This window comes from Periplaneta americana, chromosome 2, assembly GCF_040183065.1.
Source record: "Periplaneta americana isolate PAMFEO1 chromosome 2, P.americana_PAMFEO1_priV1, whole genome shotgun sequence".
NCBI classification, from domain to species: domain Eukaryota; kingdom Metazoa; phylum Arthropoda; class Insecta; order Blattodea; family Blattidae; genus Periplaneta; species Periplaneta americana.
Window position 1 is genome coordinate 187980336 of NC_091118.1, and position 25199 is coordinate 188005534.

Sequence of the window (25199 nt, forward strand, 5' to 3'; positions counted from 1 at the left end):
TACACGGTATAATTAAGATGAAATATTAAAACAGTGGGAGGAAAATATGCATGGTGGCCAAAAAAAGAAGAGAGAATATGTGTTTAGTAATGTGAATGATTTCGTTTACGAATGGTTCAAGTGTGCGAGGGCGAAGAAATTGAGTTTTGAAAAGGCTAGTTGCAACAATGGAAGAGGCTGACATTAATATGCACGATTCTTGTACGCGCACAGTCCTAAAAAGTCAATGAAATTCAGTACTTTTATGCTGATTCATAAAAAACCGCAACCTTAATCAAGCGGCCACCTGATAAAACGGCCATTTTACAAGGTAACTTCAGATGGCCGCTTTAGACAGGTTTCACTGTATTTATATTCAAGTGTTAAAAGTAGTGTACGAAAGATTCAATATGGATGGAATCCTTAGCCTCGTAGCATTGGTTTATGCCTTTATAGCGTATGAAGGAAGTCACACACAGACAGAATTATAGGTTAGATGTTTCTCGTCCCATCAAGTTCCCAGTTCAGCAAAATATTTTGCAGTACATCAGTGGTATACACTCTGTTCCAGGCAGATCCTACAATACGCCCGTTGCCGCCTTGAAGGATGCAACGAGACGGAAACTCTCTCTCATGTATTGAGTTCTGTTGGAAAAGCGTAACAACATGTAAGTACAACAGATTGAGAATATCGGTAGCCATTATTGTCAGTACACGAGGTTAGGAGGTTTTTGAGGAAGTTCATTGTATTTCCGAAGTTGGTTCCAACAGAAAAGCAGACGTTATTGCTATTAATAAACAATACCATGAAGCAGTGATCTTGGATTCAACTGTATGCTACGAAAGAGATAATAAACAGGCCATACAAGTTGACCATGAAAAGAAAGGCATTTATTAACTCTTAAATTGACAAAGTATCCTATAGGATACAACAGGTTAATAGGCTATATGCTATTTAATAGAACAATAGAAAAAAAATTGGTAGGAAAATTGAAATTTCACAATGCAATAATGTTGTAGCCTACAACATATAAAATATGGACATTGCATTAGTTGTTTTCTTTACAGTCCGACAAGGTTTAATAAACTAGTGTGGGAAATGAAGTTTTGCCAATTTAAAGGTTTATCTTAGCGGTATGTTCCCTATTCCTTTTAGAACCTGGATTGTCATTGGTCTATTATTTGGTGCAAAAGGATCTCTGCCGAATTCATATACAAATCCTTGAAAACTTTCGATTTAAGATTTGCAACCATAAATAGAATTGTCATTCATAAAGGATTATTCTGTACATATTTCATATTTGCATTTTGGAAGACATTATTTCAAAAACAGCCCTTGTCAAAAATGTTGATTTTTCAGGAGAATAAAAAAACAACCCCCAGCCCATGTAAATTATAACATCGAAATAAAAAAAATGTAGACTCTTTCTTCACGATATAAGAATCAGATATATGATAAACACATATACGTTCTTACATATTAGAGACCTATAATTAATTATTGAATGTGGGAGCGTGTGACATGGGCTATTTTTGTATTAAAATAATACAAAAGAAGATCGTAATAATATTAATTCAATATTTAATATTGTATTGTAATATCAGTAAATTGTCAGGAAATCACAACACACATTAATAACTTTTATCCATGACCATAACGAAAAGCATGCCTTTACTAAATACTTTTGCGTTTGTAAAGTAGGCTTTTATTCAACGTTACTTTATTTCACTAGTGAGATAAAGACTTTACCTCACAGTATGAACTTTATCTCACAGTTCATTAGTATTTTCCTAGTAGGCCTACCCGGGTACACACGTATACTTTTCCATTGAACTATTACTCAAGAAGTTAATATATTAGTTACTAGATGTCACTACCTCTACTTCTTTATCATCATTTCTTAAATATACATACACTCAATCTCCTTCTCTTTTCTCTATCTGCTACGTCGTAATTTGTACATTACATCCATACCTAATATGCATCTTTTTAAAATTTTGTAATAATTTACCTTTTGGGATGCGAGGAGACTTGAACCTACAAAGTTGGGTTTATAGGATTTTAAATTTTAAAACTTTAAAACGACACGCGTTAGCCAACTGAGCTAAACAGGCACAATGATTAATTAAGTTTTAATATTCCTCTTAAGTTTACAGAAGTAAAATGTGAAATTATTTTAATCACATTAGTTCCGTGAACACTTCTAAATAATCCCTGAAACTTCAAAAAGACGAAAATACACGTTTAAAGTGAAAAAATATATATTAAAATTATATAATTAATTATAATTTATTTATCCAACGCCTTAGATACCATTCTTTACTAATCATGGCCTCCTACATGATGACCTACCTAGTAACGTATTGATTCTAAAATCCATGCCATGGTATGTGATTACATGAGGACTTATTTTCAACATATTTTCTTTTATAAAACATAATTTTTCGTTATGGTCATGGATAAAATTACGTATGGTACTTGTGAGCGTGATCTTTATTGCACTCGTGTAATTTAAGCACGAGGCTGACGCTTCGTGCTTAAATCTTTCCACTCGTGCAATAAAGATGCACTTACCTCACAAGTACCATAAATAACTACTTTTCTCCACTGCTGTTATTGGACCCTTCAATATCTACAACATGTGTATTGGTAGTTTCCGTTTCTGAAACTGGTTGGAGACTTTCAAAGAACCGGAGACTTCCTAGAGATAATAGTCCATACAGTTTTTTCAGGTCCTCTAATTTTTATTGTTTGATCTTCAAGGGTTCATTGTAAAGAGTGACAAACGTTAGTTCTTGAGGTATTGATACCCTTTTATGATTATCCACAGATCTCCATGGCCCCGAATAACTGTCCCTTAATCCTACATGTGGAGAGTCTCTGTCAATACTATACATTCTCAGTTGCTTTAGCTTCAGTTGACATCTAGAAGACTGAGCAAAATAGGGCTCCACTGTAGCCTTGATGATGTTGAGAAGATCTGGTGTATGAACCCTCTTCACTTCAAAAGGTTTTGGATGAACTCTGCAGCTAGTTATTATATCATCCCACTGATTTGGAGTTTGAACAAAACCAGTTCGTTTTTTCTTTGCAATTAACAAAAAGTCCTGATCGTTTGACAAAAATAGTGGCCCCTTATGGGGAACAAGTACATAACTCGTTTGAACATTCGAAAACAGTGTACTAGCATGTACAAGAAGTACACCATAATAAAATGTTTATTTTTGCCTGGACAGCCATCTGATACTACTGTAGGTGACCAAAGAGCAAAGACATAACTTCATTTTGTCCCTTCTTACCAACTGTTTCATGATAGGTAAACAGTGTTGCCTCATCATTTGACAAATCATGTACTCCAAAACAATAATGCCAAAGCTGGCGAGAGTAATAGATTACATTGGATCTTAGATATGGGACAGGCAAATTCTGCATGTAATCGAAAGTCAATACTGTAGCTATGCCTCTACGAGCTCTTTCTTTGTATGATCGTTTCATGTCATAGAAAGCCTCTGTTTGAAATATGTATTTGTTTCTGGTCATGTGTTTAACATTTTTCATCATTGCTTTCATAAGCTTCTATCTGTTGGGTCAAGGTAACACATAAGGTTCAGGTATCAGATCTAGGTAGTCCGAAGGAAATATTACATTTTTCTGCAAAACTATACCAGTAGGTAAGGATACTTGAATGTGATGTACCTCCATAAACATATTGCGCATTTCTTTAACTGAAAGTGTTTCTAGTAGGTACAATTATGAGGATTGATACTGCCAGGGTTTGAATGATAATCGATGCATAATCAGTGTTTCAATTTTCTTTGGAACCGCCTTCGGGCGATTAGTGTGTTTATCTCTGGAGTCAGTAGGAGATTTCTGATAGTTCAGCAATTATGCCTGTACAGTAGGAAGACGCCCTCTTGTTATCTCATGCAAACTCATAAACGTATTGCGACAATACATCTTTGGATATACCATCTGAACTTATTCTCACCTTATAATGCAAGCTGCTACATCTTTCCCTACGTGATTAGTATTTTATTTTCCCTCTAAATTAATTTTCTAAATAAAATCTTCCTTTCTACATTTCGTTTTCTTTTCTGAAAATTTAATCCACTTCCATCATTACTAGCCATGATGTACAGTAGTGGCAAAAAATAACCGGACCGACTCTTGTAGCTCATTTCAGATCCTTGTTCACTCCAAAGCACGATAGACTGGTAACTAAGATTTTCGTGGTTCGAATCCTGCCTGGGAAGGAAACTTTTTTTGTTCCTTATTTCGATTGCAGCGATATTTTACTGCTTAATTAACTCATTATTCCCAAAACATGAATTTTACTAGCAATCGAAAAGTATTATAAATAAATTTGAATAAGGAACAAAAAAAAGTTTCCTTCCCAGGCAGAATCCGAACCACGAAAGTCTTAGTTATCAGTCTACCGTTTTCTGGAGTGAACAAGGCTATGAAATCAGCTACAAGGATCGGTCCGATGTTTTTTTTTTTTTTTGCCAATACTGTACAAGAGACTAAAATGGAATGCTCAATGGCTTCATTGTTGCAATATGAAACATTTAAATATTTATTCAATGTAACACAAGCTGCCAATAATTATTATATAATGCATAATGTACCTAATCAATTAAGTGCTGAAAACATTTAACAAAAGAACAACCCATGTCAGCTGACAAGGGCAATTTTTGTACGAAAGCAGAATGACATGGGCTGTCTTTGTAGAATCGGTGTTTTTTCTTATGGCTACTGCACCTGACACAGATCGTTTTTGGCTTTTAAACACATTTCAGATTGTTGCAAAAATGCGCCTTCACGTGATGGTGCTCTTAACTCATTTTCGTTAAAAATTGACAAGGGCTGTTTTTGTAATAATGTCTTCATATGTATTGCATCTTATTGTTAAACGTAAGAATTGGACATGTTCTTTATTCTATGCTATAAAGCAAATGTAAGAATATTATGGAACGAATAGAAAAAAAAAAATTCAGTTCTAATCCTCAAACACCATTTGTATTTTAATTGTAATTAAAATTGTTAACAATTCAATTATGTATTCACTATATATATAGAATTTTCACTTTTTTAATCTTTTGGTTACCCCTGATATAGGGACAGATGAATTGTTTTTAGTAAATCTCGCTACTTTTTCAGATCAACATCTCAACTAAGGAACGTTACGTGAGACCATAGACATCTTTGGCAGAAAAAGTATCCCCCCCCCCCCAAATGCACACACATACACACATAAAATAGGCCTTCGGAGGCAATTACACTTCTTATACATATTTAGAATTAGATCATATCACAAGGTTTGTTTTCTTTCTCGAAAATGAGCCTAATGTAAACAGAACGTTTTTATATTATCTCTGTTGTTTTGTATAATATTAAATTTATTACACATGATATACAGTAGAAATAACATATCATAAACACTATTTATCAGTACCACAGCATTTAAATATAAAAATGCTTTTGCAAAGTCTCAGACTGCAGCCATTTTAGTTCTTGCTTATATATAGATATCACATCACTGTTACCAAAGTTCAACATGCAACACTGTAAAAGTATAAGATCCTTGCATTTATTACTTAGCACAATACATACAAAGTGACATTCTGTGTTGAACATTCCTATGGGAATTTTTAGATTAAACACATCTTCTCATACCATGTTTTAGTTTGTAGATTAGATTTTTTTCCCTGAATAGTTACACTCTATCAATTATAATTCATTCTATAGCATTTTCAGTTGAAAATAGAATTGTTTCAGAATTTCCTCAATTCACTGACTATAACAAAATGACTATAATCCCATGTTCAGAACCTAAACTAAACCCTTAACTTGAATAAGCTTAAAAAGCATTTAGTACTGTCTTAAATAAATGCTATATTGTATCCTATTGATGATAAAAAAATACAGCCTTTTCATTCAGTCCTGTGCATGTGTGAAAAAAATACTGGTGCTTACAAACACTTCAACATTCCAATGTTTCATACAGATTCTGGAACGATGTTCGAGTGATGAAATGGACTACTTTGATATGAAGCACGGTTAGCTGGTTGTGCAGCTGATGTTGGGACTATTCCATTAGTTTCTTTTTCTGGGAAGGTGTATGTTTTCTGTTCAGGCGCGTGCTGTTCTGGGAGCTTGGATGGCATTACTGGGGTCGTAGGGGTGTGTGGATCTTCGTAAAGCTGTTGATAGACTGTTGATCCTCCACGTCTGATTCTTGGAGTATTGCAAATAGAATTGTGTCGTTTAATTATTTTATTCCTGTAGCTGTTCTTCTGCCTGGTCCATCGGAGCAGGAGAGCTGCCAGCACTACCAGCGCCAAAATTATAGAAAATGCCGACAGTGATACAATAATAATTGGCCACATGTAATTTGTCTTTGTGGGTCTGACACGCTCCATGTGGATCTCCTCTTCGAAGTAATTCAGTATATCTTCTGAATCGGGTGTAGTTGGGATGAAATAAATCTCTTCCTCTTCAATCACTTCAGTGGAATCTTCACCGGGATTAGTATCTGTAATTTTGTTTGTGGATTCATCTATCTTTGGTAGAGGATCGATTAGGTTCTGCTTTTTGCCACATACTTGTTTCAAGAAAGTTCTCCATCCTAGTTGGTCTTTTCCATTTGTGAATTCCAAAGCATCGTGATTCTTCATTTCTTCACGTTCCTTCTTTTCTGTAGCTTCTGATAATGCAACACCATTTTCGATCAACTTCTTAGTAAGGTTTTTCAAATCGTTGTCACAAGCTAGAGGATTTCCAGTTAGGACAAGAGTCTGCACATGCTCTATGTACTTAAAATCTTTCAAAGACAGATTCTTGATATTGTTGTTCGCAACATTCAAGTAACGAAGGACTTTCAGAGTGTGAAGTTCTGAATCATTTACATCCCACAGTTGCTTCAGTTCACATGACTTCAAATTAAGCTTCGTTAATCTAGGAGTATTAACGAAGTAAGCAGGTGACAATTTCTTGATTGGATTTGCAGAAAGAAAGAGGTTTCTTAGTGATGAACTAGGAGGAAAACTCAACTGATCAAGATGGACAATTTTGTTCTCTGATAAGTCTAGATTGATTATTCTAGTATTCAAGACACCAGGTTTTATATACTGAATTTCATTCCCTCTGAGGTATAACTGTGCAAGCCGATTAAATGCTTTCAAACTGTCTTCTTCCAAATGTGTTAAACCGCACATTGACAAATCCAACAAGTACAGCTCACTAAAATGACCTTTAAATCCTGTCTCTGGTAAATTCTTCATTTCTGGATTATTTCCCAACTTCAGAGTTTCTATCTGTATGTTATAGAGGAAGAGATCATCAGGAAGAGGGCCAGTCAGTTTATTGCTAGAAAGATCCAAATTTTGAAGCTTTTGCATGTTCTTAAATGCGTTTCCATCTACTGAAGTTATAGAATTGCCACTCATATTTAAATTCCTTACATTTGGAAACCCTGCAAAAGTAGCTTCATCTACTGTCGTAAATTTGCACAAGCTGAGATCCATTGTCTGCAAACTTTCTATTCTGACTTCCGCCAAATTTGACAGAGGATTGTTCCTCAAATTTAATTCTAAGATTTCTGTATTGTGTTCAAACATATCCGTTCTCAGCTGTCTCAGGTTGTTGTCGGAGAGGTCAACTTCTGATAGCTCGAGCAATGGCGCAAATGTTTCGTTTGGGATATCAGAAATCTGATTGGAGGCAAGGTTGATGTATTCAACAGTTGTTAGTTTTTTGAACATTGTAGGTAGGAGATTAGAGAGGTTGCAATTTGAGAGGTCAAGATCTAGAAGAGATGGTATATTGAGGAAGTATTCTGAATAGGGGGAAGTTTTATTAGCTTGCATGTTCTCCAAAGGGTTCCGACTCAAGGATAATTTCTCTAGATGTGTATTGTTTGCAAACATGTCAGGTTCTAGAAGAAGCAGACGATTTCCACTAAGATTCAGGTTATTCAAGTTGTGTAGTCCATGAAATGCATTCACATCTATTTTCTCTAACGCGCTGTTCGCAATTGTAATGGAAGAAACACGCCTGAGACCCACTTCAGCGAAAATTCGATTCGTCAGCTGTAGTCCCGCGGAGCTGGGGATGTTGGAAAGGTCGAGATATGCTATCTCCAGGCCAAACTGCTGGTCGCTTCCGAAGGCGCTGCATTTTGCGAGGATGCCTGAGCTCCCTCCAGTTTCACACTTGCAGTATGATGGACAATCACTGCCATTGGCTAGCAGGGCTGATGCTAATAGCACCACGATGTTGTAGAGAAGAAGACGTCTCATTGCGGCAGCCTCTGACCAAAGCTCTGAAACAAAATATAGTAACATTGTAATGATGCACCGAAACAGACTACGAAAATAGAAATTAAATATATTTGAAGGATAAGAATCATCACCCTAGTCAAGTCTTTCATGGGCTGTCTGCCTCTAAGATAGAATAGTACATTATGCAACGAGCCTATAATGATAGTAATTAAGACCCAAGTATTGTTGTTTATGAAACGAGCGCAAGCGAGTTTCATAATTTTCATACGAGCGTCTTAATTACCATTATAGGCAAGTTTCATACGACTTTTTATGCTCGACCATATTTCTAACTTTAAATTATTCAGAAACATTCATTTTATTTGTATCTGACAGAAGATCGGAAGTGACCTTGTTCATAGCTCGAAATTGTGAGATGTGCGCAGACGCGAAAGTATTGATTTTTTTCCGAGGAACAATAATGTCATTGACCTTGATGTAATGCAGAGAATGTATAACCTGGAAATTGATTTAGAATTGAAAAACGAGATGACAAATTGAATTTATTTGAATATTATTTACAATTAACGCTAATTATTATAGTAACAGAACATAACCTTCTGCGACAGTATTGGATTTCCAGCCTCCGTGACGTTTCCCTCGTTGTCTTTCGATTGCATATCCGAGAATAATCGAAAACCTGAACTTTAATGAATAGGTGTACTTTAATGACATGCATTAAAGGACTGCTACCGGGTGTATAATTACTACATTTCGGCATGGTCGAGCATAAAATATTTTTAAATCTTAGAATTATATTATTTTTTTTTTGTAAAATACCAAATATATTTAAAAATTTGAACATATATAGATCTGTGAGATTTGAAAGCAATTATGAAATTACTGCCCAACAGGTTGCTGGCCCGAAAGGGTAGAATTTTATGAGTTATACAGCGGGATATACGAAATGGGATCACAAACGCAATGAAAATGTAATGGAAGAATTACAACTGGAACCTGTAATTAATCACATAAAACATTATCGGAACAACTGGATAAACCATCTGCATCGCATGCGTAAAGATAGAATCCCAAAAGTCATGCTCCACTATCGTCCAAACGGGAAGAGATCTCTCGATCGTCCAAAAAAGCGTTGGGTTCAAAAATTCAACTGTGAGATAGTAACAGGCCATATGGTCTAATACTTGAAGAGAAGAAAAAGAAGAAGAAGATATAGATCTGTAGGAATATTACGACCTGACATTTACTCTTACAAAAGTTTCTTTTTTTTTTTTCTCCTTCTCAAGGTTTAGGTTAAAAAAAAAAGAATAAAAATAATACGTGTATGTCATTCAATATATTCCATAGTATTCGTACATCGCTTCACAGCTAGAATAGGGAACGTGTCAAAAAAATCTTAATAGTAGGCCTACTACAAAGTCTTAAATCCATAGTCACAGTCTAGTTGAAATATATACAGAAGGGTTTTACAATACACCAGTACAATATAAGGGATTAGTATCAATACTCAATACAGAAATATTCATGCAGCGTTGTTGAATGTCATGAATTCACCTACAGAATAGAAGGCTTGAGAAATTGGGTACTTCTTTAATTTGGCCCTAAATAATCTTATATTTGAGTTTGACTTTTTATATCCATAGGAAGACTTAAAAATTGCTACTGCCATATAACGCACTCCTTTTTGATAGCACGATAGACTTGCCAATGGAATATGAAAGTCATTTTTGACGAGTATTTATACTAGGAACTATTGAATTAGTTGCAAAGTTTTAGCGATTAGATACGAGGAAGTTTATTATTGGAAAAATATACTGACAGACCATGGGCATTATTTGTAATTTTTTTTTCTAAATGTCCTACACGATTCCCTGGATTTGGAACATACTAACATTCTAATTACTCTTTCTTGTAGTAGAAATATACTGTCACTATCAGTATAATTTCCCCAGAATATCATTCCAAAACTTCTTTAACATTTTTTTTTTAATATTTATACTTTTATTTTTGTATAAATCATTAGACTGTTGACTGTAGAAATATACTGCCACTATCAGTATAATTTCCCCAGAATATAATTCCAAAACTTCTTTAACATCTTTTTTAAATATTTATACTTTTATTTTTGTATAAATCATTAGGCTGTTGATTTGAATATGGTTATCTTATGTGTTGGAAATCATTAATCTAATTTCCTCGTTGTAAGTTGAGAAAAGGCTACCTTCATCAGTTCTTATACTTTCTCACATAAAATATAGGCCTATTAACATTAATGTGTAATGAATGAAATCTCTAAAGAAAGAAGATGAAAGATGAAAGAGAAACAAACAAGACGAGAAAAAGTGGAAGAGAATAAGAGGGGAAGGGGAGGCTGAATAAGAATAAAAAAGAAGAAAGGACGAACAGAAATAAGGAACAAACATAAAACTATGTTTTAATAGGAAAATAAATAGAAAGAAGATAAATATGAAGAAAAAAGAAAAGAGAGAGAAATATGAATAAGAAAAAGGAAGAACAGGAGAAAAATGAAGACAGGAATAAAAGTAGAATGAACAGAAACAATACAAGATGAAAACAGGAATAGAACATACGAAGCCAGGAATAAATGAAGAGAACAGGGATAAAGCAAGATGAAGACGAGAACAACGTAAAATCAAGAGCACGGGAATAAGACTAGGTCACAACGAGAACCTTCTAATGTAACACTGTAAAGCTTTGACCTTAAAATGATTTATTTACACTTTTGAATTGTCTTTGACCTTACAAGGCAAAGCGAAGTTCACTTCGATCTGCTAATGATTCAATTAAATTAAAGCCCGCCATCAACCGATATTTCAGAAGGCGGTCAGAGAGAGGGGCACAAGGCCGTGCACACAATAGAGGTTAACCTTCACACAACACAATCGTCATCACTCTTCTATCACTGTGAATATACCACTGATGCACGTAGTGTTTAAATTTTGAACTGTGTCAGGCAAATGTTTACAAACGTTGTTGCTGCATTCTAAAAGGATAAGCACGTATGTTACTGACGAATGTGTGTCACTGGAAACGTCTGGTCATCATGTTGTTTCGTGGTCAGAGATAAGAGTTGTTCCTGAGAATTGATAGCCAGTCAGAGTAGGTTCTCGAAGAAACGATGAAGTTTTTGGGATTTGTGATGTTTCTTATCCCAGACTCTGTAAAATGTCTATGTTATAAAATTGAATTAGGCTAATCAATAATGTCTATCAAATGTCTTAATGTGTCTGCTTTTGATCTATATCAAGTTCAAGGCCCCATAAAATTTTGTACGCACAGCAGGCGTGTACGCAAGGGGGGGGGTTTCCGGGTTTGAACCGCTCCCCCTTGTGCGAGTTTTGGGATCCTAGTCTTCAATTGTGTTCCAGGAACTTCACAAAAAAAAGTTACTCAAATATAGATTTTCAACCATTTTTGGAAGTTGTTTGGTGCACTTTATAGTTTCTATTTGGGGGTTGCAAGGACTAGTAAAGTGTATACCATAACCTCTCCTACTCAAATCCCATCCTTACCTTCCCATGGTGCAACCTGATTTTAACAAACGAGACTCTGGGGATAGAGTCACAGCGGTGTAACTGTTCTATCAAAAATGGAGGAAATACCATTTCAGTATGCTGTCCTGACCTGCCATGGCATATATATAAGCGTCCCCTAAGTGGTGAAAGAGGATATGGTAGATGGAGTTATCTCAAAATCTTCCCAGCTAGGTCCGCAGGTGTGGCCCTCCAAACAATTTGGGGGTTGCGTGTAAAGGCTCGTTCACAATGAACCGGAAACGGGAATCGGAACGAAAACGAAAACGATAAAATTGTTAAAATGTGTACATTTAAATGTGAGCATTCACAATTAACGAAAAGCTTGCCGGAGCCCGGGATCGGGAACAGAGAGTTGGCCAAGTTTCAACTTTGGCGTTCACGTTTCCGATCACAGCCCACTGGATTCATTCTATTGCCATCTAAAACCTATTTTGTCGTCGTATATTTTGTAGTTGCTGTGCATCATGGAGCAAGTTTTATTTGATGAGATTCTAATGTTGAGTGTTGAGGAAAATCCTCACGTTTACGATAAGCGGCGCGCCTCGTATAAATATGAGAAAATGAAGGAGAATACGTGGCTTTCAATAGCTGCATCTTTGAACATCGATCGTAAGTGAATCATATTTTATTACTGTATTGTTTGTATTACACACTGCATATTCATGCTACAATTCAATAACTACTGTTGTGTTTATTTTTGTTCTATTACAAATGTTTCTTCTCAAATTATTTTACATTATGGTACACTTAAAATAGGTTGTGATAATAAAGATGCATGGGCATATTTATAGTACCGTACCTAATGAAATGTTTCAGTTGAAATTTCGAAGTTGGTTAACCTGTGTTTATGTTGACTGCCTTGTACTCATGAGAGAACGCCATTGGCAAATTATACACAAATAGCATCAGAATGCGTAATATCGACTTTACATATCGTTATTGACATGCATACCGTTATGCATAGTCGTCTACGTTCTCGGTTTATTGTGAATAAAAAATTTTCATATTCACGTCCTCTGCTTCTCGTTCCCGGTTTATTGTGAACCAGCCTTAAGTGACATAACCGCCATAACATAAGAAAATATGGTGCCTACATTAAAACGGTTATACGTTTTGCTAAAAACTCAGCATGGGTTAACAAGTTCCTACTGACGGCGTATTTTTGTACATTTTTTAAGATTTCCAGCATCCAGCATTATGACTCTTCAAAGGGAATGTCGGCCTGATGATTTTGGTCGTTACTTTATTACGTTTTTTTTTTTATTATATCATACAATGAAACTTCGTGACATGAAATCTATGAAAATATTTTGTCTTTACTTCATACGACAAGAGTAAATCTCTATGACACATATTCAAAAGGCATGCACAGACAGTATAATATGCTCTCATTCTAACTTCCTCGAATATGAAAGCATGCGAAGTAAGTTACTTGAAATTGTCACACATTGTTGAAGCCTTTAAATCATATCGCTCCATTTCAATAAAATCAATAAACTCATTTCATAGACAGTTACATATGACCTTGAAGATGAATAAACAATGCAAGGTTTCTGAACACGCACAATCAATATGTCAGCTTTGACATAAATCGCATGTGTAAAATTGCTTCCATCAAGTTGAAATTAAATGAACATTTATGACTCTCGAGCACAATAAAACGTGCATTTCGATAAGACAATTTTAAACTTCAATTAGCAAAAGGTTTCTTAATAGATTTTAAAATTTACATAAAAACTTAAACATGCAAATACAATACATTTATTTTTATCGAAGAAAGAAACGTTTATTTCTTAGTAACTAAAATAAAATGTGAAATGTTTCGTACACAACTTTTTGAACATATATTATGTAATGTGGTATAAATAGAACCCGGATTTGTAATGCAAAACGCATCACTCTGAAACATGAACAAAGAAATTTTCTGTAGATATTTCGCTCATGTACCAATTCACAAATGGAGTGTAAGAATCCATTTTCAACCAATCAAAGCCATCTGTCACTGCAATATTATGTTTCATATCATTTTTGTCGCTGATGATTAGAAATTGTTCCCACAAATCAATGAGGAACACATTCATTCATAGTGTTCGCTCAAGGGCAGGTCTTTCACTGCAAACCCAGCATTCTCCAGTCTTTCATATTTTCTGCCTTCCTCTATGTCTCCGCATATGATCCATATATCTTAATGTCATCTATCATCTGATATCTTCTTCTGCCACGAACTCTTCTCCTGTTCACCATTCCTTCCAGTGCATCCTTCAGTAGGCAGTTTCTTCTCAACCAGTGACCCAGCTAATTCCTTTTCCTCTTTCTGATCAGTTTCAGCATCATTCTTTCTTCATCCACTCTTTCCTACACAGCTTCGTTTCTTACTCAGTCCATGTCACACGCTCCATCCTTTTCCATATCCACATTTCAAATTCTTCTATTCGCTTCTCTTCACTTTGTCGTATTGTCCATGTTTCTTCCCCGTACAACGCTACACTCCACACAAAGTACTTTAGTAGTCTCTTCCTTGGTTCTTTCTCCAGAGGTTTGCAGAAGATACTCCTTTTTCTATTAAAAGCTTCCTTGACCATTGCTATCCTCCTTTTGACTTCTTGGCAGCAGCTCATGTTACTGCTTATAGTACACCCCAAGTATTTGAAGCTGTTCACTTGCTCTACTGCGTCATTTAGAATTTGCAAGTTTACCTGTTTTACTTTTCTTCCTATGACCATGATCTTCGTCTTGCTGTCTTCGTCCTAGCTTACAATTTACAGTATGCGATGGAATTATATAAATCAATTAGAAGAAATTGTTCACTGAACTTGTTAGCTTACATGCATTGTACCAACTCATTGAAATTCATTCCTGAGCATCTAATGCTCAATATCTTTTTAAACATAGCCCATTCCATCAGAATTTTATTTAAATTCAGATTCTCCAGAACTGATTAGTTCATACACATTTCTGATTTCATTTTATTCATTACCATCTTCGTTTCTGAAATCCAATGTCGTTGTCGCATTTTTGCATATTTACATTGAAAATTTGTTGCATTTTTTTAATCGAGTAGCAAAACGCGACAAATGCGACTGTAGCTTAAACCCTGCTTCATAACGTCAAAGATAGGTACTTCACGTCATTCATGTTCAGTAGCCGATATGAAATGTACTGTAAATTTAACCTGAATTATTTCCTGCGCAGGCAGGTTTAGAATGTATCATAGATAACGCAGAATGACATTTGTGAAATATTATAACTTGTCATGCGTCATATTTTGTGAATTACGTATTCTCTGACGTCACTAACATACTCGTCGCCATACTGAAAGCTACTATGTAAGTTATTATGTTATAGGGATCTTTGTTGCTAAAGTTATAGTAAAAGCCGTAAAATTCGTTCATGAAATTATAAAAGTTGCAACTATTCACTCTGTGACCATGTTGACAAATGTTATACAGGGTGAACCGTAAGTGATGTTATTAATTGCAGGGGGCTATTCTTTGAGACATTTCAAACAAAAAAAGTTCAATACAATTTTGCTCGTTTTTCCTTACTTTTCGAGATAAAAATTGTTTTATATGACACGTTTAAATGGGAATCATTGGAAAGCAGACGTAGAAGAACTAGAATAACATCACCGAAGCTCGGAACTTGGGGACTTGTGTCTCTGCACGTGGCTAAGCGACCGGACTTCAATGTCAACAAACTCCCGCTTCCAGCACGGAGGTACTGTCAGGTCTGCTATAAAAGTGGTTTCTGGCTGGAACAACATATTGATAGTATTATTGTAGGTTGAAACATGTAATTTTATAGCATATCTATACTAATAATAAATCTGTAGCCGAAATTTTTCTGGTAATTTTCGATTTTCCAAAAATAACTGGTCCTAACATATATATTTAACCGCCCTGAAACCGAAAATCGCTTTTTTGAAATTTTTGTTTGTATGTCTGTCTGTCTGTCTGTCTGTCTGTCTGTCTGGATGTTTGTTACCTTTTCACGCGATAATGGCTGAACCGATTTATATGAAAATTGGAATATAAATTAAGTTCGTTGTAACTTAGAATTTAGGCTATATGACATTCAAAATATTTTATTTACAAGGAGGGTTATAAGGGGGCTTGAATTAAATAAATCGAAATATCTCCCTTATTATTAATTTTCATGAAAAATATTACATAACAAAAGTTTCTTTAAAAATAATTTCCGATAAGTTTTATTCCTTGAAAAAATTTGATAGGACTGATATTTAATGAGATAAATGAGTTTCAAAATTACAATAACGCCATCTAAGGCGGTGTACTGAAATAAAAAACAAATGACTTCGTCTATAAGGGGCCTTGGACAACAACAATCGAAAGCTATGAAACATATGGTAGCCTACAGAGAATGTTTCTGTGTTTGTATGAAGTAATATCGGAAGCTAAATTAACCGATTTGTATAATTAATTATTATTTCACCATTGGAAAGTGTAGTTTCTCTAGATGGACATAATGCTATAATGTTATTACAATAACGTCTGACTGAATCCAGGACAGGTAAGATTAAAATAGCTTCTTATGCACAGAAAACTTCATAGGCATTCGTTTCCTGTATTTCCTAAAATAATTTTTATGACCAAATGAGTGGTCTCTGGATCAAAATGGTCGCATTTTATTTTTTTTCAATACAATTTAAATTAAGTAACATAATAAACGATTTATCCTTCTATCAAACACGAATGTTCCCTGGATCAGATGTCCTATTTTAATTGTGTAATTACTTTATATTTATTTGTAAAGGGTGCAGCGGAGCGCACAGTTACGGCTAGTATATAATAAAAATAAACATGAGAAAAATATCAAATTCACTGTTCTGCTCTGCACATTTTATTACAGTGTATGACTACGTACATTTGAAGATTTTCGAACCCATAATTTCTTCTCCTGTTAGTTAAATATGATTTGAAACGAAAAAAAAAAAATTACTTCCACGTTACATGAAGTGACGGAAGCAAACTTAAAATACTGAATGTTTTCACTGTCACTATTTTCTGTTCGATTTTCAGCAGTTGCTAGCTGATTTCGTATCTGAGAAAGATAAGTATGTATATACTAAATTGTTCTCGAAAAAAGTTTTCATTTTGTGTCTCACTACTGGGGCAGATTCCTTACGACTTGATCCATGGCTATGGACAAATTTCCCACCAATTTAAGGGACTGCAATGTCTTTCAATGAATGCCCATTTCCAGCGTCTAGTTTGTGTGGCACAACTTACAAAATATAAACTCTCCATCCGAAGAAAATAATGTATCTCCTCGGAATTCCTCCAAGAAATTTTGTAATTAAAATAAAAAAAAGTATTTTCAAACTTTTATAATACTCATTCGAATAACACTTTCTAATTCCTCGAACAGCCCGTTTACCTGTACTTCTCTGAATATCATTGGGTTTGGCATGACACAGTTTCTTCGTCCGTCTTCCTGTTATTGGATGTGATCACTTTCTTAGTACATACGACTGTCCCTGAGCACTTGCAGCGTGAGCTTTGTGTACGTTGTACCTGTAACCTCACTCATGTACAAGACACGCAAGTCCCCAAGTTCCGAGCATTGAACATCACAGTCAGAAGTGTGTGACGCCTAAGAAAAGTTGTAGTACACTGCTTGAAAATTATTTTACGACTCTTTCATTAGCTGGGATGCAGTATTTTGTAATTTCCGCTGAGTACGAGTTGTTAGTGTATAAGGTGGAGTTGTCATTAATTATTACCGGTACGTTTCAAGATAGGACCTACCCATGTTTGCCGTGGGTATTTACTTTGATAGGCACAAGTATAATTCGTAATATACCGATAATTCGTAAGTTAGTTCAAGGTTAAATAAATCTAAATCTAATGCAAACATTAATCACGGTTAATCCTTTTCTCAAGCTAAGGTGTGTGCTTGTTTATGATACTGAAAATTTCTGTCAATAATAAGAAAAGATAACATACGACTGAAAATGTGGTCATCTTTGATGTATAAATAGATCAGTGTCAGTAAATAAATAAATTAGTAATTAAACACTTCGTAGGCCTAAATTAAACATTTCGTATATTATAAAACAGGTTTACCCTGTATAACATTATAAATGTGTTTCATACGTTATTTTTTGTGTTCGACGAATGTTAAAGACTGTTTAGTTTTAGCTGCAGAAGATGTTTGTCCTAACATAGTCGAACAATTCTAGTTTTAGCTGCAGAAGATATGTCTTAACACAGTCGAACAATTCTAGTTTTAGCTGCAGAAGATGTTTGTCCTAACATAGTCGAACAATTCTAGTTTTAGTTGCAGAAGATGTTTGTTCTAACATAGTCGAACAATTCTAGTTTTAGCTGCAGAAGATGTTGGTCCTAACATAGTCGAACAATTATAGTTTTAGCTGCAGAAGATGTTTGCACTAACATTGTCGAACAATTCTAGTTTTAGCTGCAGAAGATGTTTGTTCTAACATTGTCGAACAATTCTAGTTTTAGCTGCAGAAGATGTTTGTCCTAAAATAGTCGAACAATTCTAGTTTTACCTGCAGAAGTTGTTTGCCCTAACATTGTCGAACAATTCTAGTTTTAGCTGCAGAAGATGTTTGTTCTAACATAGTCGAACAATTCTAGTTTTAGCTGCAGAAGATGTTTGTCCTAACATAGTCGAACAATTCTAGTTTTAGCTGCAGAAGATATTTGTCCTAACACAGTCGAACAATTTTAGTTTTAGCTGCAGAAGATGTTTGTCCTAACATAGTCGAACAATTCTAGTTTTAGTTGCAGAAGATGTTTGTTCTAACATTGTCGAACAATTCTAGTTTTAGCTGCAGAAGATGTTTGTCCTAAAATAGTCGAACAATTCTAGTTTTACCTGCAGAAGTTGTTTGCCCTAACATTGTCGAACAATTCTAGTTTTAGCTGCAGAAGATGTTTGTCCTAACATAGTCGAACAATTCAAGTGCATTAGTCTGTCACCTTACACAGTTGCGGACAGAATAGTGGTACTTAGTTCTGATGTAGAGGCACAATTAATGATTAAAATATAAACTAAGAAGTGGTACTCCTTGGAACTAGAGGAAAGTACAGATAATAAAGATATTGCTCAATTAGCCATATTTAATGTCATTAACCTTTCAGATGATAATGCTACGTCACTGGTGCAGACTGACTGTACTGAAAACGAGCGGCCGCTCATCGACTTAGTGTTGTGAGTGAGGTTGCCCTTCAGTATGAGCTCTCGACCCTGATATAAGGAGTTCCAGTTTCCATAAAAAAGCTAATTTTTACAAAAATGCAACATGTGTCCTTTTTGCAGAAGTTAATTCAATTATTAATTATGTTAATGAGTTTACAAGTTAGTGAACGGTTCATATACATAATTAATTTGTTTGTTTTGTTTAGGTTAAAAATTTAGAGGTTTATACTGAAGAATAGTGTTGGGCTACATTATTTTCATCCAGGAATTTAAAAATGTTTGAATGTAAAAATGAATGGTTTTTATAAATAATACTTTAAAAGTATCTATGCCATATGGTTATTGATTTTATAAAGGTTTATAACGTAGCTCACGACACTACTAAATACGTTTTATTTTCGAACAAGCATTAAGAATCATTGACAATGAAAATTAAACATAACATAAGCTTTAACTTAAAAATGTACTTAAACGTTACGATAAAATCTCATAACATCATTTACGATAGGAACATAAACATAACCGCAAAGATGTCTGGTAACCATGGAAACATAACAACGACATCATTTCCTCATATTCTGTCATATCCGTACTTCAGCGCTCCACGATTGTGTTCTGTTTGCAGATCACGTAAACATAAGCATGAAAGTTTGGAGTTCGCAAACTTTCATGTTAACGTTAACGGCAATGTCAGTGTTTATGTGAATCATTGTGAATGATCCCATTTGATAATCTGGCCGCAAACTTCTGTGTTATGTTACGGTTATGTTTAATTTCCATTGTGAATGGGCCTTTAAACGCGTTACCTGTGTGTTGCGGGATGCATTTCTTTGAATCTCCTCAGCTTATCGTTTTGCCATAAACGGAGGCGATCTAGATTATGAGGAATCTTTTTTTTTTTTAAGTTGTAGGGCGGACGAACTGGTATCTCTTATCAGAACTCTTACGATATATGAACAAGTAAAAAAATATATTGAAATAGATCTTTAGAAATGACAATTGCTTTAACTCAACGTTTTTTCCATGTTTATTGTAAGAGCCGATGTTTGGTGAGATAGCAGTCTTGTAATTCAAATTGATAAGCTAGTTGGCGCCTGATATGACAAAAGATACTAACTTGTTATCGAACTCCTAGCGACAAACTTGGCTCCACTCGACATCTGCCGTATACATGTTGCAAGTGTGAGATGTCTACAGTACATATTCAAGTGCTAATGACACTTTGTTTCTTTGTCTCCAGACGACCATGACCTACGAGCCGTCCTTGCTATCGCCTTATCTATTTATAAGCAATTTTTTCCGAAAGTTATGCTATATTCAATTAAAAGTAGAGGCAGAAGAAATAGGCGGGTTTTAGGTTTCGTACGGAAAGTACTCACCCCACACTTTCTCTAGTGGTTTACGACCTGAACAAAGAGATCTTCCTGTCGCTGCGTTCGAATGTTAGTTATTGACAAATTCTCGTCTGTGATACTACTGTGCTACATATTTTTCTCTCTTTAAACAGAAGAAAGCCACATTTCCTTAACTATGCATTGGTGCTGATATAAATAATGTATATAATGTGTGTAGCAGTTAAAAATGACAAATTTTGTAAAGTCCATTGGTAATTTTATCTATTTATTTAAAGAATATGGACAGATGTAAACAATATTGAATTTTACATTTAAATTAGTATTTTTTATATTGTTTTATTTGATTTTGTGTTTTATTAGCTTATTTATTAAAGACATTAACAATGGAAAACTATTTCATTATTATATTTTACGTAGTAGGTACTAATTATTTTAAAGTAATAGACGCTACTCTTTCATTGTTCGTCAAGCGTTATTATTTATTGGGACCATTGATACACAAATGTTGAAGAAAATATTATACTCCCAATTAATTACATGCAGTAGGACATTGTGAAGTTTTTACACTGAAATAATTTCCTTGCTGTATGTCAATATAAATTAAGATTTATATTAATAAATAATATAAATTAAGCTTGGAATTTAAATCCACATACAGTTTATTTGGAAAACGTTGAGAGCAAGTATCGACAAGTTGGGAACGTTACTCAAAGAAATTGAAGCGACGATATTCTATTTATGTGAGGTTTAAAGATTTTTTAATGTAAGTATATTAGCATAATATAGCGATGGGAGATGGAAAATTTGCCATTATATATTTTTCCAGAAAATTTTTCCGCCTTGCAAATAGTTTGTTTTGCCGTGAGAGTACTGATTAAGAAATAAGCGCTGGCAATATGACATTTTGAGAACTTTACTAATATGATCTAAACTGTCACAACACTATTATATCGACATGGGCTGATGAAAGCCTTTCATTTTAAAATAATTATTGTTGGCTGAGGAAAACATTATAACAATTATGTTATATGATTCGTAATTTCTCTTCTTCGTTATCTGTGAACTCCTCACTCTATTTATAACTCATTCACAGACAGCCAAATCAGTACCCGTACTGAAATTGCGTTACTGAAACAAAAGCTGATATGCTGTTGCAGGTATACTGCATAGCCCTGTCGCGTTCCCCTCCAAGGCGATTCACTCCCTCCAGGTAGGGGAATAGAAAGTGCACATCGCACAGAGACTGCTGCACAGTGTGCAGGGTTTTGACATGCCTCATTTATATAAACGTTACACCACGCAATCATAGGGATTTCCTCAAATTCCCTTTCACTTCTTTTTTTTATTACTTGAAGACGAAGATAGAGCCAATCTTCAAAAGATTGTGATTTCATTTTTTCATCACCAGCAATGGAAAAATTCCACCCAACACTTCTTCTGAATAATTCACCACTGCTTTATCTCTCAATCAAGTTTCAGTTACTGTATTCCAACCACGAGAAAGTCTCCAGGGAATGAGAGGGAGCGGGGTGATGCTGTGAATGAATGTTGATGTCATAAGATGTCATAAGGTCACACACGTGGGTACTCGTATCTCTATTACCTAAGTCTCACAGCACAAACAATAACACTGATATATACATTTTTATACTACCCTAGTTACAAAATTAGATCACGGTTAATCTCCTGGTCTTTTAATCCCTCCATACAGGAAATAACATATGCAGGAGAGCGCATGGTTTTTAAACTGACGTTATAACTCTATATCTACTTCGCTCCAATAGATGACGCAATAGTAAGCACATTCCTTTCACGGCTTATCTCCTGGTTGGAGAACAGTAACAATTTCTAGAGGCACTGGAAACCAGCTGCTGTACAAAATTCCATGGATGCGATAATATTAGACCCTATGCAAGAAGATCGTAAATGGTTGTATTGTCTTAGAAATAACGTATAAATAAAACACGATCGGCAGAATCAAAACACATCAAGTCTGCGTTACCTTGGCTAACCTATACACGGCCTCATAATCGGCAACATGACTATTACTGCAACAACATATTCGTGTTTCCTGTCTTATCTAATAACACACGGAGTGTTTGTGTGACGACCAGTCACATGAACTTAAGTTACTATTGTTAGCTGTAGTTCAAAGATAAAAAAAAAGTGGAGGTACGCAGAGTTGTGAAATCGGAAGGAATTTTCATTGGAGTTGCTAACAAGTGAGTTGTAGGGTATCTTACATAGGCCCAAAGAGATTCAATGATGCACCAAATTCATGAAATATTTAGGCGTAACATTATCTTCTATAATACAACGAGTGCGGATGATAGTTTCTCGATAATTTAATTGAGCTTAACGAATGTATGTTGTCATGATATTTTTTTTCGACAACGAAGGTCGAGAAAAATTATCTTATGACAACATACATGAATTTATAAGCTCAATTAAATTATCACAGAGAAAATATCAAGCACGAATTGTATTCAGTGAGATAATTTCGATGCGAGAAAGAAGCAATTTTGATTTGAATTTTTATAATACAATCATCATGTTCATGTTCATGGCAGTGACTATCTCTTTCATCTTCGCAAAACACAAAAATTATATTACCTTTATTGCAAGGAGAACAACGCGGATATCTGAAATTTAATTTATTTAAAAACAACTAAAATTTTAGGTTATAGTAACATAATGAACCGCTATTAATCCATAGCAGAATGTAATTGAATGAACCAGAGATGTTAGGAATAAAACAAATGAATTATAGAAAAAAACTAAACATTTGAGGTTATATACACATGCATGAGACTAGGTTTTTAACATTAAACGTAAGGTTATAGGCCTAATAATTTTATTAACTCTTTTTCCATCAACTCTTATTTGTAATAATTAATGGTACAATTGTTATAATTAATAACTGTTCCATGTTGAGAGTAAGATGTTAGCGTTTGATTGCTGGTATTTTCTTGGAGTGAATATGCATGAGTACAGGTTTACTATCGAAGCAGAGATAGATGATGGTAAAAAAAAAGAGCGTAAGATAACCAAATGAACGTAAGAGAAAAAATTATCGGTTATTAATTTTAGAGCACCACGCTATGTGCTATCAGTATAATCAGATTCTCATACGTAGGTCGGTCGAGTGTCAATGAGCTGGTGATTGGCTGTATGGCGCTCGCTAGGAATTATCTAATGAACTGCATTTCTCCAATCACCTGATTTCTATCAAAACTAAATTAACAAAACTAATCAAAATTATTGCAATTTTATTTCAATAGCTATTAACGTGAAAGAAATGACACTTTTTTAAAAATAAATCTCAGCTTTAAAACGGGCAGGTATCGCTAATGGCAAAGCTGTGGAATTGGAGTCAGAAGCAATTTTATTTTGGGTGTGGTTGACGTCGGTGAAAATGTACCGATTCCGCACCCTTCGTTGGAAGTGTTATAGGCTATAAATGATTTCCAATTCGCTGATTTCTTATGACAGTGTGCGTTTTCCCTATCCGAGCAGAGATATGCAGCATTCAAGGTCTATAAATTATGCCCATCCTGCTTGCTAAGTACAATCGGGGTCAATGAACAACTCGAATGAGCACATGAATGTATAAAGTAACCATTTGTAATATTAACATAATTTGAATCCGTCTGTGTTAATTCTTTTGTTGATAATTAGCTAATTAGCTGCTGTGGAAAACAAACAAGTTCAGGGAGTAATAAATGAGTTCTATAATTCCAAAATATGTCTTATCCACTTTTGATGTTTTTTCACAGTTCAAGAAAAAAAATTTTCCCATTTTTATATGTTAAAATAAGATTTTTTCATTCTTTAAAATAAATATTTTTATAGTATATAAGTCAGGAATAGAAGCTCAGTAGATTACTTTGTTCAGTAAAGTTTTTATTTAAATGTTAAAATTGGAGAATGCAGTTTTGGAATTATACCTAGGAGAAGGCAAGTTTTGGAAACAACATAGTTGGATAAGGCATGATTTGGAACAACAGAAAAACCTCCAATGTAAATTCAATGTTGTATTGCAAGATTTCAAATCAAAAGTTATACATTGTTAACGGTCAGTACAAAACTTCAATCTTATCTCTTTCAAATGTCGGTAAGATCATGTATTTGTATTCCATATTGGTGAAAATATAGCCTTCTGAAATAGTCCAATAATTTGTAACCACGGTGTACATATATTTTTCACCTAATAAAATTTAAAAGAAGTTAACTTCAAAATAGAAATTAAAATAAATATTTCTGGTGAAGATATTTCGAAGATTCTAGGTCATGTTGTTCATATGGCATTCGGGAATAAACAGAAAAAATAATCGCTCAGAAATTCTGACATTTGTGGAAATTATCCGAGAAATGGTATTTCAACGCATAAAATGCAGCTGCCATTTTGAATTGTTAATCAGTCGTAACAGTAATAGTTATACTAAATCTGAAAATAGCATACAATATACATAGTTATATGAAATTTTAACGTTATTCGTCCATTGTACCATTACATCGATTGTTTTACATGGGCCCTCCCCATCCTTTACCACAGGCTCAATTGACTGCAGTGGCCGGGACGCGAACCTGCGATCTTAGGCAAGATATACTGGCTGGACATATCTTGTGCGCCTTAAACCGATCGGCTAACGAACCAACACAAATTTACCCGATTATGCAGGTATACGAACCTCTTGTTAAGACTGATTGAAAGATTATATGATTTCAGTCAGCAACTTATCGAAGTGTAGGGACAGAATGAATTCTGTCACATCACATTAAATTATATATTTCACACATCACATTAAGTTATATTTCACGAATATTTTCGTCTTAT

The 25199-nt window shown here is 34.6% G+C and overlaps 1 protein-coding gene across 3 annotated transcripts in view; it reads right to left on the reverse strand.

Annotated features, from left to right (window-relative positions):
- Positions 1–848: 848 nt before the first annotated feature.
- The window catches only part of Gp150 (glycoprotein 150), a 163755-nt gene continuing 139404 nt past the window's right edge, over positions 849–25199 (reverse strand). For all 3 annotated transcript variants that reach the window (XM_069819157.1, XM_069819159.1, XM_069819156.1), the window contains one exon: positions 849–8303. In XM_069819157.1, the coding sequence (XP_069675258.1) occupies positions 5980–8280 (2301 nt within the window). In that variant the 5' untranslated portion in view covers positions 8281–8303 and the 3' untranslated portion in view covers positions 849–5979. The remainder of the gene's footprint in view (positions 8304–25199) is intronic.